The sequence below is a fragment of the Pinus tabuliformis genome, chromosome 9 (genome assembly GCF_031772625.1).
Source record: "Pinus tabuliformis cultivar Carrire ecotype Pingquan chromosome 9, CPIR1, whole genome shotgun sequence".
Taxonomy (NCBI): domain Eukaryota; kingdom Viridiplantae; phylum Streptophyta; class Pinopsida; order Pinales; family Pinaceae; genus Pinus; species Pinus tabuliformis.
This window is the reverse complement of record NC_142307.1, coordinates 1,581,342,538-1,581,357,356: the sequence shown is the minus strand read 5'-3', so window position 1 is coordinate 1,581,357,356 and position 14,819 is coordinate 1,581,342,538. Positions and strand designations below refer to the sequence as shown.

General features: G+C 32.8%; 1 protein-coding gene across 2 annotated transcripts in view; it reads right to left on the bottom strand.

The window, feature by feature from the left end:
- Positions 1-6,995: 6,995 nt before the first annotated feature.
- Positions 6,996-14,819, bottom strand: part of LOC149154739 (fumarate hydratase 1, mitochondrial-like) — a 178,545-nt gene continuing 170,721 nt past the window's right edge. For both annotated transcript variants that reach the window (XM_089440812.1, XM_089440813.1), the window contains exons 14-18: positions 13,192-13,287; positions 12,557-12,655; positions 12,401-12,430; positions 12,203-12,268; positions 6,996-7,285 (exon numbers count right to left, since the gene is read on the bottom strand). In XM_089440812.1, the coding sequence (XP_089296938.1) occupies positions 7,199-7,285; positions 12,203-12,268; positions 12,401-12,430; positions 12,557-12,655; positions 13,192-13,287 (378 nt within the window). In that variant the 3' untranslated portion in view covers positions 6,996-7,198. The remainder of the gene's footprint in view (positions 7,286-12,202; positions 12,269-12,400; positions 12,431-12,556; positions 12,656-13,191; positions 13,288-14,819) is intronic.

Genomic DNA, 14,819 nt, shown 5'->3' with positions numbered 1-14,819 from the left:
CTTAATAGGCCTCTAGCCTTCTTTTCTTCGCACAAAATTTGCTCAGTGGATTCTCATTTAAAGCAAAATTTATCCATGGGTATACAATTTGATGACAAATCAAGTCATAAATAAAGCTTCCTTTTTGTTCTAGGTCATGATCTGAGATTCACAGATCTCCTCATGTTATTTCGGCCTTATCATATACCCTCAATAAACCATCACAACTTATGTATACTCGATCCAGTTCTCTTGACAAGATTAAAAAAAAAACTCATATTTAAATTTGGCAAGCTTGTTAGAAAAATGAAAACAGTCTTTCAACGAGGGCTTTTCCTCCAAAACAAGAGTATTATCTCAAACCTCCAGTTCAACAATCCTCATTATTCCTGATCTTCTAAAGATTTGATGCAATATTGATGAGTCTTGCAATCTTTAAGATAAGGAGATCCAATCCTTCCATACTAGACCCATACTTGATCTTAACATAGTTCCTTTTTGAAAAAAATATTACCGAGATGTGAATACATACCTTGTTTGCAAATGTCAAACTTCAAAATTCAATAGTTGAGTTTTCAATCCTTCACACACTTCAAGATTTCTCCCTCTCGATCTCTCTTCTTTGACATAGATAGTCTCAACCTTCAAAGATTCAGTTCAAAGGTCTATTAGGTCTTCAAACCGAGGTATCCTTTTTCAGTATTATAAAAGACTTATAGAGGTATCTTCTACCAATCCTTATAGACAGAAATATGAACCAAAACACTTGTAGCACATCTATCATCTCAGGATTTTCAAATTCTTCTCCTTGCTTGTAGACATGTCTGATCTTCTCCAATTATGATTCTATGACAACATACTGAGGTTCAAAGCTTGAGGTGTTTTGGTCTTCAAATCTTCTCATGAATGCAAGAAAGAAGTTTTGATCTTGAACTAGGGTTTCAACTCTTTTCAGAGTTATTCCCCAAGGTTTCAGTCTCCTTCAAATGTTTTGTAGCACAACCATAAACAATTCTTTTTTTCTACTGCAATTTGTACTAGGACTACTTCAGACTTTGGCCTACATAGGGCTTCTAGAGATCAAGGCTTCTCTTGTGAAATTAATCAGTTAAATTATGATCCAAGGAGATATATAATTTGTGTGTTCCAACTTGGTTTTGCTCACGCGTGTGAAGATTCTGCAGAATCTCTGCAAAAATTATAGGTCTGAAACTTGTCCTTCATTGCAAGTCCGAAAATTCTGTGATTTGACTAGATTTCAAAGGGTTTGACCATCATTGACTTTTGTTGACTTTGACTTGGTTGGAGGTGATTTGGAGGAGGGTTGACTTGGATCTTTATAGAATTCTTGGTCATGGTCTTTGGGTCTTGTGTATCTCATTTTTATTTGATTCTATAAGAGAAGGATTTTTTGGGTTTTCCACTTGTGGGGTTTTGCCCTGGATTGAAGCCTAATTTTTGGTGTTCTTTGTCTCTTTGTGATCTTTAAGGTTTTCATATTTGTATAATTACTTGATGAAGAAGATAATATAAGCAATAATAAACCAACATACATTCACAAGTAATTATCAAGTTAAGAGAAATCAATCATTATCTACTAGCACTTGGTTTCTCAACATGGTATTAGAGCTAAGTTGAAAGGAAGACATGTTTGAAGATCATAAATTGTTGGCATATTTGAAGACTCCATTGTAGCAGTTATCTCTCCCTCTATCAAAGCAAATAAAGAAGGCTTGAAGATCATATTGTTGAAGACGTCCTCATAGCAACCGTCTCTCTCTTGAAGACATTGTTGAAAGATTTTGGAAATATCATCAAGGTCTCACTCTCTCTTTAACACTCTTATTCAATCATCAACATTCTTGAAAAACAACTTCCCCATTTTTCTACACTCTATGTCTAATCCTCCTAGTCAAATGGCATCTATTTGTAAGGAAGGAGACAAACTTAATGGACTCTAATTTCAAGGCTTGGAAGAAGAGAATTGATTTGGTCCTTAGAAAATGAAGTCATGCAATTTGTTGAAGGAAATGTTCTAGTACTAGACAAGGACAATGCTCAAGAAGTGGCCAAATACAATATGGGAGAAGTTAGAGTTCAAAGGATTCTCTTTGAGTCTATCAAAGACCATCTTGTCTCTTTTGTTTCATATTTGACCACATTCAAAGATGTCTATGACAAATTGGTCAAATAAGTTAGAAGATATCACTAAGGAACCAACTTTATAGAATAAGAATATCAAAAGATGAAGATGTGGCTTCATATCTTATGAAAATATCAAAAATAAAAGATCGACTTCAAGGAATAAGGGAAACCATATTTGATTCTAAATTAATCAATTTTGTAAACAATGCTCTATCTCCAGATTGGAATGGTTTTGTAAGTGGAATCTATGCAAGAAAAGATACTCTAAAGTTCGAAGAAATTTGGGTTCTATGTGTTCTAGAAGAAACAAGGTTGAATGCCAAGGATGATACCGAACCCCATAATGAAAACTATCAAGCATTCGCCGCTAAAACAAAGAAGTTTGGGAAATTTGGAAGATTTGGATCGCATCACAAATACAATAACAATAAAAATCCTCAAGGAAACAAGTATATGTCCAAGATTCAATATTTTGGTTGCCATGAATATGGACACATAAAAATAGATTGCCCTAAGAACTCCAAGAAAAATAGAAGCAACAAAAGGAAAGAAATGAAGCACATATAGTAGAAGATGAAGAAGCCAAAAATATTTTCAATATTAATTTCTATAGATTATTACAATACAGTAATTGGAAATCCATTTACTCTAGATTAGAGTACAATAGTAGTTCCTTAGCCAAAACTATAAAACTGCTAAAAGGAAAAATTGTGTGCCAAAAACAGACACAAAAAGCCATCCATAATTTTTTACGAGGGTAGTCATGCAAAGAATATAACACATACCTAACACTATTCATATGGTATGACTTGGCTATCATGTCTTTGTTGTTCATTCTCACAAATGTATTGTGTAATTCATGACATGAGGCTCATTATATTTTCATATCAATATTTTTCTCCCAAAAATCCACCAACAAATGATGATTGAAAGGATCATAGATGTTGATATGGTGCTTACATCTACCATACATCTACTCATATGGTATGATGTAGGCTATCATGTATTTGTTGTCCATTCTCATAGACGTATTGTGTTCTTGGTCACACTAAACTCGTATTTTCACCAACACATCCCAACATGAAAGTACCACTAGTATATCTTATGTCATGTCTATGTGCATAAGAAATATTAGGTTTGCCTATATGAATACCTTGCAAATCAATGAGGTGCCACGATTGAGTTTTAAGTTTATGATACTTTTGCCACTTCATCCCAATATGTAACCATTGTTGTCCTGCAATCTGCCATGGATGTGTGCATAAAAAAATCATGGCTTTTCTATATGATTATCATGTGCATCAATGATAAACCATTGTTATGTTTTCAACTAGAAGAGGATTCAATAAAGACCATTGAACAAAACATCATTAGAGGAGATAGAGAAACCATCTTGTGTCTTTCTAAGGAATTAATAGCACTTTATGGCCATTAGTTCCAACACCACTTGTCTAAATTATATGGTAAGATATTTGACCTATGTTTGTTTGACTTTGTCATTAGTTTTGTATTTTCAATTCTTTTGTAATCATATAAATAATAATTATTCATTTTAATGAACTTATTTCATTATTACTTCTATTTAAAAAAAAAAAAAACATAAACCAACACCCTCTCTTTCTCTTCCATATCCTATATAAATTTAAATATATTTGTATGATATATTTTATATATTTAGCTATATAGATTTAAATATATTTATATTTGGATATAAACAATTTATATGATATATTTTATATATTTAACTAGCAAAATACATTTGAAGTATCAGTTTAGTGAACATACATTACAGGCCTATTGCATTGGCTATGGATTTGTGATAAGGTCCTAATATTTTATAGCAATTTGAAAAAATATGGTGTATAACATAGAATTATTGTCATTCTCCATGGAAGAAAATATGGTTAGCTTTTATGGTTAGAGTGATTGGTATTTGGATTGCATTAAATATTATAAAACTGTGTTAGCTCATTGTTTATATTCTATTTTGATGCTCCAACTTTTTTTTTGTGAAACTATTTGCATTCCATCTTTTAGAGGGGGGTCTTAAAGTCCCTCATATCATGTTTATAATATATTTTTTTATGATTGATGGCTTTTTGCTCTTTTCCCTTCACTTTATTAATGACAAAAACTATTTACATCTATAATTTTTCTTGTTAAATTGTTTTTATATGTTTCAAAACTATTTCGCTTGATGATAGATAATGTTCACTAAAAAAGTTGTGATAAAAACATAAGAACACATTTATTCCAAAAGATGTATTACTTTTCTGTTGAACTATGAAAACCTTTATTTTCAATTTACTTTATATCGTTTAAAATATTTTTTATCATGTATACTATGTCTTTGTTATTTAATTATTTTGAGTTAAATAAATATACATATTTTGTCAATCAAATTTAGTTTGAGTGGTTGGGAGAAATGTCGTTTTCCTCCACACAAAAGTTAGTTCCCACCTATAACATGTTGAACTCATAATAAGAATTTGTTTATAATGACTTAAGCTGTGTTGTCTCAATGGTACTTCAAGAGTTAGAAAATTTATATTCCTCTTAAAAAAAAAAAAAATTATTTCAACGCCTACAAGACTAAAAGTAACCTATAAAACAAAATACTTTCATGTATAAATAACTTTTTTATTTATTCCCTAATACAAAATCTATTAATGGTATAATTTCATTTCATAACGTATACATTTTATTTTTAAATAAATATTAAAATATAGCATTTCTATTTTCAACTACCCATGCATGTTCAAACACCCACATATACAACACACAATACTAGTGATATTTGAACCAATGTACAAACCAATGTACAAGCTCGCATTGACGTTATCGTGTATAAATTGATGTAAACCCATGGTAAATCATTTTATTATTTTATTAAAATGCCCTATTCTACTACTCCTTTATCATCCGTATAAAACACATGTGCTTATTTACATCATCATCATCAAACATATATGTTTGAAGGAATGTGAACCGATGACAAATGATTTTATTAAATTATTACTCGAAATTATTTTATATATCGTCCATCTATTCTCCTAAAAATCGTTCTACCTATTTCAAATTATTAGCATGTGCTTACCCATTCTCCTAAAAATATTTATACCTATTCCAAATTATTGTGTTGATTGAGTTTATTGAATATACAACGGAGAAGCAACACAACGCTTAAGGAATACATGGGTACACAGATCAAATAAGAAATATCCGGACAGAAACGCTAAAAAAAGTCAAATTTGGTGATTCTTCAAAGTTGAGCATTCCCAGAAAAGAGGACAAAAGAGTTTGTATTTCATGAATTATTAATTAGGAATTATTGGGATTTGGAGTTGAGAAGAAAAAAAAATCACTATATTGAAGTATTTAATCCTACTCATACTCATCAACCACAAATATACATAGAGACCAATATTTTTTGGAGAGCCAAAATTTTTATTGCTTAGTTAAGGACTAATTCTCATCAACTCCATTGTGAAATAGGGCGCTGGAAAAAGCCAAAGGAAGTGTGGGAGGAAAGGGTATACATTTTTTGTTCTTCCGGAAAAGTGGAAACAGAAAAACATTTCATTTTAGAATGTGAGGCCTTCAAAGACAACAGGGAAAGTTATGCAGATATGCTGGCAGTTAGATCTTGGGATAATCTATTTAGCGGGGGGTTTGTCGAGAAGCTAACAGCATTTATTGTGAAGCTTCACAAAAAAAAAGGCCGAATACATCAAGCAAATGAAGAAGCAATCTGTCCCATAAGTTATCTTTAACCTCGTGGATATTAAAATAATTTCTTTCTTTCTTAAGAAATTTAGAAAAAGACAAAAAAAAAAATTGGATCTCATGGATTAAACATTTGTTAGATAGGGAACATATCATGAAAAGATATGGCCATTGAGATATATCTGTATAATGCCATAAATATTATGATTTTGGTTTGAGCGATGAAGCTTATAATTCAAATGTACCTCTGCTTACAAGACACATTTTTCTCTCTTTCGTGGCCATCCTTTCTATCTCTTTAAGCATGCATAAACAAGTTAGAAAATTATAAAAGATCATCCTTTTCATGGTTTAGATGATGTATCAATTCAAGCATAAACAAGTTAGAAAATTATAAAAGATCATCCATTTCATGGTTTAGATGATGTATCAATTCAAGCTGGAGCCTATCATATAGCCGAAAATGCTCAAAAACAAAGCTGAATGAGTGCAAACTAAAATATAACCCAGGGATTAACAGTAGCAACCATTCAACTTCACAACTTTGATTCGCAAGTTAAAAAACACTAACTATTGAGTAATTAATTCGATTCACTATTCTGTTCTTTTCTGAGTTGGTTCTCTCGGGTTCATAACTTAGTTCGCCTCCAACAATAACATCAACATCTGGAAGAGCTCCATCTTGTATGTTGTTGCATAAACTGGAGAAAAACTGGTAACTGGTTTAACTAGTCCAACTATGGTTCCTGATTACACCTGGGAATGGATTTTACCTAAAAATGACACTAACTTTTCAACATTTTGTTTTTCATATTCTCGTACTTCTCGTTTTTCTTCAGTTTCCTGTTCTCTTGGAACAAATTTCAATCAAAAGCTTCCCCAGCATAGATGTCAATATGGATAGATTATCACGCTTTTATAATTACAAAACTACATGTCAATATGGATAGACTATCACGATTTTATAATTACAAAACTACATCAGTAATTACAGGTAAAAAAACTCCTTGAATTAGTAATGCGCAATTATAGTTGGCGTGTTGACATTATTAAATAATTATCTGAAGTATAATATTTAAAAAACGCATATAAGCTACATAGGAAACATGCTCCACACTACAAGCAAATTAAATGAACTCAACGGATGGAAAGAGCAAGTTTTATTGAATAACTGAAAGCTGAACACTTAACTCGTAAACTTGATCGAACAGCTTTCATGAAAATGGAGGAACACTGTCGGGACAGATCAAAATTGACAGTTGATGCCTCTTATTTATTTATGATGTTCACATCATTGACAATCAAATTTTATGGCAGTAAATGCCAAAACAAATAAAATATATAAAACTTAATCTGATGGTCCAATCATCTTCTCCGGCACGACCAATTCATCAAACTCTTCAGATGTCAGAACTCCAAGCTGCAGTGCAGCTTCCTGCACATAGAAACCAAAAAACATTGTGAGAGCTAGTTCACGTTTCTGTCGTTATAGACTCAAATCAAGGCTGGAGAATACCATAAGAATGAAATATCTTTAGTATTAAGATTTCACAAAATTCAGTCATCAAATTCAAGATAGCACAACCACCAAAGAGTTCTTCCATAGTTAATCCACATTCTCAACTTCAACTTGTTATTTATTTTATTCAATAATAATGGCCCATATTGTTTATATGACTTCATTCTGATTCAAAGAAAGCCAGTTCATAGCATTCATGCCAAGATAACAAACGAGCCTTTCTCTTGCTCCCGTTTTCTGTGTCTCCCAATAAGGGTTTAGGTTGCTAGGAATTATGTTTTTAGATTTTTTTTCTAAATTGACTTTTCTAGATCTGATGAGGGACATGTCATCGGAGTTAAAGAGAGTAACCTATATAAAAGGCTATCCTATTCAATCGATGGAAAGAAGCAGAGCAGTGACAAAGAACAAGGCACAGGAAGCTTTGAAGGTTGAGCAACTCAGAGGGAGTCATCATTTAGCTTCAAGAGCAAAGGAGCAGTCACTATATTCCTCCAAGTTTGTCAAGAAGGTCTCTTCGTATGAAATGACCTTACAAGATGTTTAGGCACATGAAGCTTCCGGGAACCAGACCAAGGAGAGTAGGATTTCAAGGACGTTTCCATCCCGAGTGGCAAGAAAGGCTTTCAATTCAGAGAGAGCAACCAAGGCAATGGACTCATTTCTAGGATTGAAGTCCATTCCAGGGGATAGAAGCAACTCTTTTGCTAAGAGGGAGTGTTTATGTTTGTAGCTCAAACAGGTATTTTTGCACAAGCCTAAGTGTCTAGGCATGCAAAGGTGGCCCACAAATATCCTTAGGACACTTGCTCTAATGTGAGCAAGTTGATTTTGTAGCTTAGTCTAAGTTTTGACTTAGGAGAAGCACGTAATTATTATGTTGGATAATTGCACTAAAGTAAACTTCGGAAAAGTAAAATATTTACTTTAACGATTATGTTTTAATCTTATTCCTTGATCTCAAGTGAGGTGAGATATAATCTCGACTATCAATTAGTTTGGAGATTAGAGTTAGGGATTTAGGTCAATATAAAGTTATAAAAGCATTACTAAGGAGAGGAAGAAGACGCACCATACAACAGCGCAAGACATTGAGAGAGGCAACTTAGTAAGGAGTGTGATACTCTAGTGTGTTAGGTCTGAGAAAGTGCAGAAGGGGAGCATGTGCGATCCAGATCAACCAAGGAGATCAAGGACCATTTTAGGGCTGATCTACTAGATCAGATCCAAAGCATTGTAGTCTATATTTTCTTTAGTTGGTACATCGTCCCAAGATGAGAGCCCAAGTAAGTTTTGAATGTTAACGAAGAGTTGTTGATTGGACAGAATTTGTTTGCATCATTGTGAATGAGATTTGCTAATGTTAAATTTGCTTCTGCTAATTAAGTTAAGAATCAATTTGTGCTTTAATTCAATAGATTTGTAATGTGCTAGGTCAATAAATTGTCAGGTCCTAGGTTTGCAAGAATATTAACATTCAAAATGAGAAAAACCTCTTAGCATCAAGTGAGATTCGAAACTACCCACGGGGAATAGAATAGTTGGTGAATGCGTACACGGTTAAGGTACTCCTTGAGTAATGGTCATCGATTCAAAACCTCATGGGTATCCCACTTGCCTAAACCTCAACTAGAGGTTATATTTGTAATGACGAAAAGTCGTATATGCAGTAGAAATCTTTAAAATACTTCAAAGACGTAAATGTCCATTGTAAGACATGTTACTGTATATTGAATATTATATATTGAATTGATGTAAGATATGAGATGATTACAAATGAGAATGAGGGCCTGCTTATATACCCTAGGCAGGTGCCCTTTCATGAATGGTCATGTCTCTAAGACATGCCTCTTCATTACTAACTAACTAACCATTAGTTAATTAATTATTATTTATTATTATTATATTTATATTTATATTTATTATTTTTATATGAATTATATTCATAACATTGCCTCTCTCTTCAAGAAGCTTTGTCCTCAAAGCTTACTGAGAATATCTTCTCGTCTCTGAACTTTCATCTTCATTGATACAAGATGATATGATGATTTGAGTGATAGATAAAATTGTCGTACTGAGAACAAATTAGACCATCCTAGGTTAATCTTTTGTGGAATCTTCTGATCTCTGGAAATTTGTGATGAATAGTTACATAGGACTGGATTCTGCAAACTTCAGTGTTCTTGGAACATAAATTTGTCGTTTATGTTCTGAGCGATATTGGTACGTAGATTGATTGGAAAGTTTGCTCTTGTGATTCAGATGTCAATAAATAGTTCTTCTAGTTGGACTTTCCCTCATCATGTTAGTGGTTGTTTCATGATTTCCTTCAGGGGTTGTTGTTGCTGAGTTGGCTACTAAATCATCATTTGGAATGTCCATTGTTTGAACTACAACTTTTGCATGTGTCTTCACTTTAGTAAATTTATCATCTGCTTGAGTTACGATTTTGACTGTATCGGTATTTGTATCTTTATCTTCAACTTGGACTGAAACAACTAGAGACTTCGATACTACTTGAAGTTGTTCTAACTTGTCATTTAGTGATTTCTTGTCACTTTTAAACTTCTTTATTTATATAACTAAGGCTTGGTTATGATTCCTTAAACGTGAAAGTTTACCATTCTCTGAATCGTTGACTTTGTCCCTAGTATCTTTCTCTTTATTTTTATTTATTTTTATTTGCTCTATTAATTTATGATTAAGGGTTTCCAGGCACAATTTTTTTTGTTCTTTTTCTGATAGATTCTTCTTTAGTTCCTTATCAGAACTATTATTTTCTTGTTTTAGTCTTTGTTTCTTAACCTTGGACTTTTTTATCTGTTAAAGTAATTTCTCATTGTGGTCCCTTAGATGCCAAATTTCTTTGTTGTTTTCTGTTGATTTTTCATGAAACTAATCTTCGCAATCTTTATATTTCTTTTCTGATGCTTCGTTCTTGGTTGAAGTTGTGTGATTTCTTCCTTTAATTTTTTTATTTGCATATGTTCATTATTATTATGTTCTTCGGTACTAAATAATCTTCCACATGCTAGACATTTTAAATTGCATTTATTTTTAATATAAGTGTATCCAATAATGTCTAGACAAAATGGACATTTAGTCCAAAATAACGATTGTTGTGTGGAACTCATCTTTTCTTCCTTCATACTTAGATATCAATGTAACCTTGTAATCTTTTATGTAGCCACAATTTTTAATATAATCCCTTGCACTTTGTACTTCAACTTGTCTTTTAACTTTAGTAATAATATTTTTTTTAAATAGAATTATAATATTTTTTTCTTAAACTCTCTTCTTTTTTTTATAATTTTTTTTAACTTTATTTTATTTTATATTTTTTATTAACCTTTCTTTTCTATATATATATTTCAGTTACAACCCTAGTGAAACGTGGCTATTCACTTCTTTGCAGTATATTATAAAATACATGTCCACTTATGTGCCTTTGACTCAACTAATTTTCTCACCGTAAAAAGTAAAACTTATCATTCACATAAAGAAAATTTGTATTCCTTTTGTTTTTCTTTTACCTTGAAAATATCATGGTTGCTAAAACCATGAGCTTGTAAACCACTTAATGAAGAATCAAGATAATCTTATCTACTCTTCCTTCTCTTACAGATAGTTTTAAAAATATTTGGAAAGATTATCTTTTAATGATAATATCATGCACTTTTTATCAATAATGTAGAACCTTTTTATATATATGAATGTTCTCCTTCAAAATTTACATCGGACTTCTTTTTTAATTGTATATTTTTTATATGATTTTTTCTTTAAATCTTTTTTTTAATCTTTATATGTACTTTTTTTCTTTTCTCCTTTTTTTTCTTCGACTATCTTCTTTTCTTCTTTCTTTTTTTCTACGAAACTGGCGAAACAAAGAAACTCGAACTTTGTGTAGCGAAACGTTTCAATTGTGATGACAACAAGGTTGACAAAAGATTAGTGGCCAAGGGCTGGATCCGACTGGTTCTGTTCAATGGTTGAGCATCCAGAGGATCGAACAACTTTGATACCGATGTAACAACGAAACGTCGTATACGCAATGGAAATCTTTAAAATACTTCGAAGACGTAAATGTTCATTGTAAGACATGTAACTGTATATTGAATTGATGTAAAATATGAGATGATTACAAATAAGAATGATGGCATGCTTATATACCCTAGGTAGGTGCCCTTTCATGAATGGTCATGTCTCTAAGTGATGCCTCTTCATTACTAACTAACTAACAATTAGTTAATTAATTATTAATTATTAATTATTTTTACTATATTTATATTTATTACTTTTATATGAATTATATTCATAGCAATATTGGTAGCAGTCATAATCGACCCTATGTCACGTGAATACAAGACTGGCCTAGTTGTCGATTTGTCCAGTCAGAAAAAAAGTGAGATTCAACACTCAAATTAAATATATGAAAGCTTTCCTTACATTATGCATACAGCAAGCATGATTTTTATAGGTCATCCATTATGCACAATACGTAATGTTGGCTGGTTTGTCTAGGTTCTGCAACTACTAAAAGGTTACACGCAATCCACTGTATCCTTTTAAAACTATCGTTAGATTGATGTCGCTCATTGATCCATGAAGTATAACCTAATGTATTTCTCCAAGAAAACCAAAATATCCAGGATTTTTATGCAACATGTTCGATAAAAGCAATAATATAGATTGAGCATTAAACCATAATTGTTCATTGATTAAAGAAAAAGCTTTCAATAGATGATCACTTCTTTGTATGTAAAAGATAAGCAATAATCTCCTTAGAAAAGATAGCATCCAGGTAAGAGTTGCAATTTAGGAATTCACACTCACCTTTAGGGTTGATCCCTCTTTATGGGCTTTTTTTGCAGTTGCTGCTGCTTTGTCATACCCAATTTTCTGAAGCAAAAGGAATAAATATTAGTAGTGTTAGAATTACTAAGAATATATGGGATAAAGACAGCAAACATGATTGTTTTACAGCTGTTCAAAATTGGCAGGAAGGTTTCCCAACCGAAAGGAAAAACTCACAGGATTCAGAGCTGTAACAAGCATCAGTGACTGCACAAAACAACAAATAGTCAGAATTTTGTAATATATAGTCAAAAGTGCAGTTATTTAATTCATGTTTTGATTTTTACTATTTATGGCTTAAAGTGATACATCCATTGCTCTTGCCAAGCCCACCTCTCGGACAAGCTGTCCTATTCTTCGATGGTTGGCCTGAATTCCCCTTACACAATTCTTTTCAAATGAAGCTGCAGCATCTCCTAGCAATGTCAAAGACTGCAAGATAAAACTAAATCAGAAACTTTGAAGCCTGAAGATAATCCACCCTTTTTAAGTTTTTATGTACATCAAAATTTACACACTATTAGATGTGGGTCAATGAACTGAAAACTTTGTGCATTCCTCAGATAATATATCACGACTGAACAGAGTGAATTATGTTCCTTTTAGGCTTGGTCATTTTAGACAGCAGAAATCTCTAATGGTCAACAACGGCATTGTTAAACTCATGAAAATCAGAATCTCACATAAAAGGTGTATCAATGTGGTAAAAAAGGTTGTCTGATTCACGTGTGAAGGCTAAATGGCTTAGGACTCTGGTGTGCATTACATTGATATTAGGTCTACTCGACAAAAATGCAGTAAATAATATAATTGTTTTATTTACCAAGGAAAAAAAAAAAAGGAAAGAGCAAGCAGATCGAAAGGGTATGGTAGATCAGATAACCAACTTCTTGAGAAACAGCAGAAATAAGACATGAAACAAAATTACCAAGTCTAGAATAATCAGCAAAAATGCAAAATCATAATACCCGAAGTAGAGCACTTGCGATCAATGGCTTAAAAACATTAAGCTCAAAATGACCATTTGATCCCCCTACTGTAATTGCAACATGGTTTCCCATAACCTGCAACATAGATAGCACTTATATAAATCAGCTAATTTCCCAAAACAAGGTTCTCCTATACAGAAACCAGGAAAGAGAAAACCATTCCCGAGTCGAGCATGAAAATTGAACATCAACACATAGAGAGCAGCTATCTGATCCACTATAAATTTGACTACATATTAATTGAAGCAGAAGACAGATAATACATAGTAAATTGACTGAGCAATAGTATTGAGGTTTTATTGGTTCTTAATAGGAATGGCACCCAATAAATTAAAAGGGCATAATCTGAAATGTATACAAATCACCCCAAAAAAATAGTTACAACTCAAATTTAAACATTATGGTTGTCTTCAATCTCATCATCATGTCATCATGGCCTTATATTTTAAAATGGCATTGTGCTTGAGCTTCCTGAAAAGAGTCTCATTTCACCAAATAGCTATTAGATGTTAATGCCCCTCAAATCCAACTCCAGCAGGCCCTTTGCAACTTTTTTGTACGAGCATCAAAATACAATGCAATACCACTTTTGAAGGATATATTAAGCTATTTGCAGTATTCCTTAGGAAAGACTGATTATAGGATGATGAGCAGGGATTTATTGTTTTGACCTTATTCAAATTACTAGTCCATGATGTAATAACCTTGGGGAATTTTTTCCCTGGGTTATTCTTAAGCAACTAGGGTTTTTCCACAAAAAAAAATTCAGAAAATCAAACAATTATTCCAGCATAAATATACCCTTCAGTAAATAGTCATGCTCATTCAATAATATGTCAAACCATACAGTGCAAGGAAACAATTCAACAAGTTTAATATAGTCCGCATTCAACTGTCCAGATGTATCCAACCAGTCCCAATACAATTCTAAACAATTTGAATCTAATTCTGAATTCCAAAGAGCTTTAACACTATATCCTATCAACTGATCCAGGCTACAATATGCTAGTTTGTGTGATTCTGATCAGAGAAGCTTTTTGGCTAGCTTCAGGACGAACTCTTGTCCTGCTACAGGGACTGTCCGCAATGTGACTTTAATCTCAGAAAAAGGTTGGAGTTGATTCAGGGATAAAGCGAGGTTTCTGAAAGGATAAACTAATTTCGGTCTGCCCTTAAATTGCTCGGAACTCCTTCAAAAATGTGTCACCGGGTCTCCTGTGTTTGCTTCAGGGATTTCGGCCTATTCCAGATCTCCATCTATCCTTAATGAGGGCTCGGACTAGCCTGAAAGGGCTCTGTTCGCACTCAAAACACTTTTGGGAAGTCACAGAATGGCTGTCAATGCATTTGCCCCACAATTTCAACCTCAGAACTGTCCAGGAGAAAATTGGCCCATTTCAGAAGGGTTTCTCCTCTGCCACAGGGTAACCTCGCATAGTTTTGGACCTCAGAAACTTAGATCTGATCAGGAGTTTGCCTCACAAAGTTTTGACCAGTTTCAAGTGATATGATTTGCCTTGCCACACAACTCTGTTGCTCCTTGATAGAGAATTCCCTGTTATCAGAACAAAGTAGAAAATAGAAAATAGAACTAACTACGGTGGAAT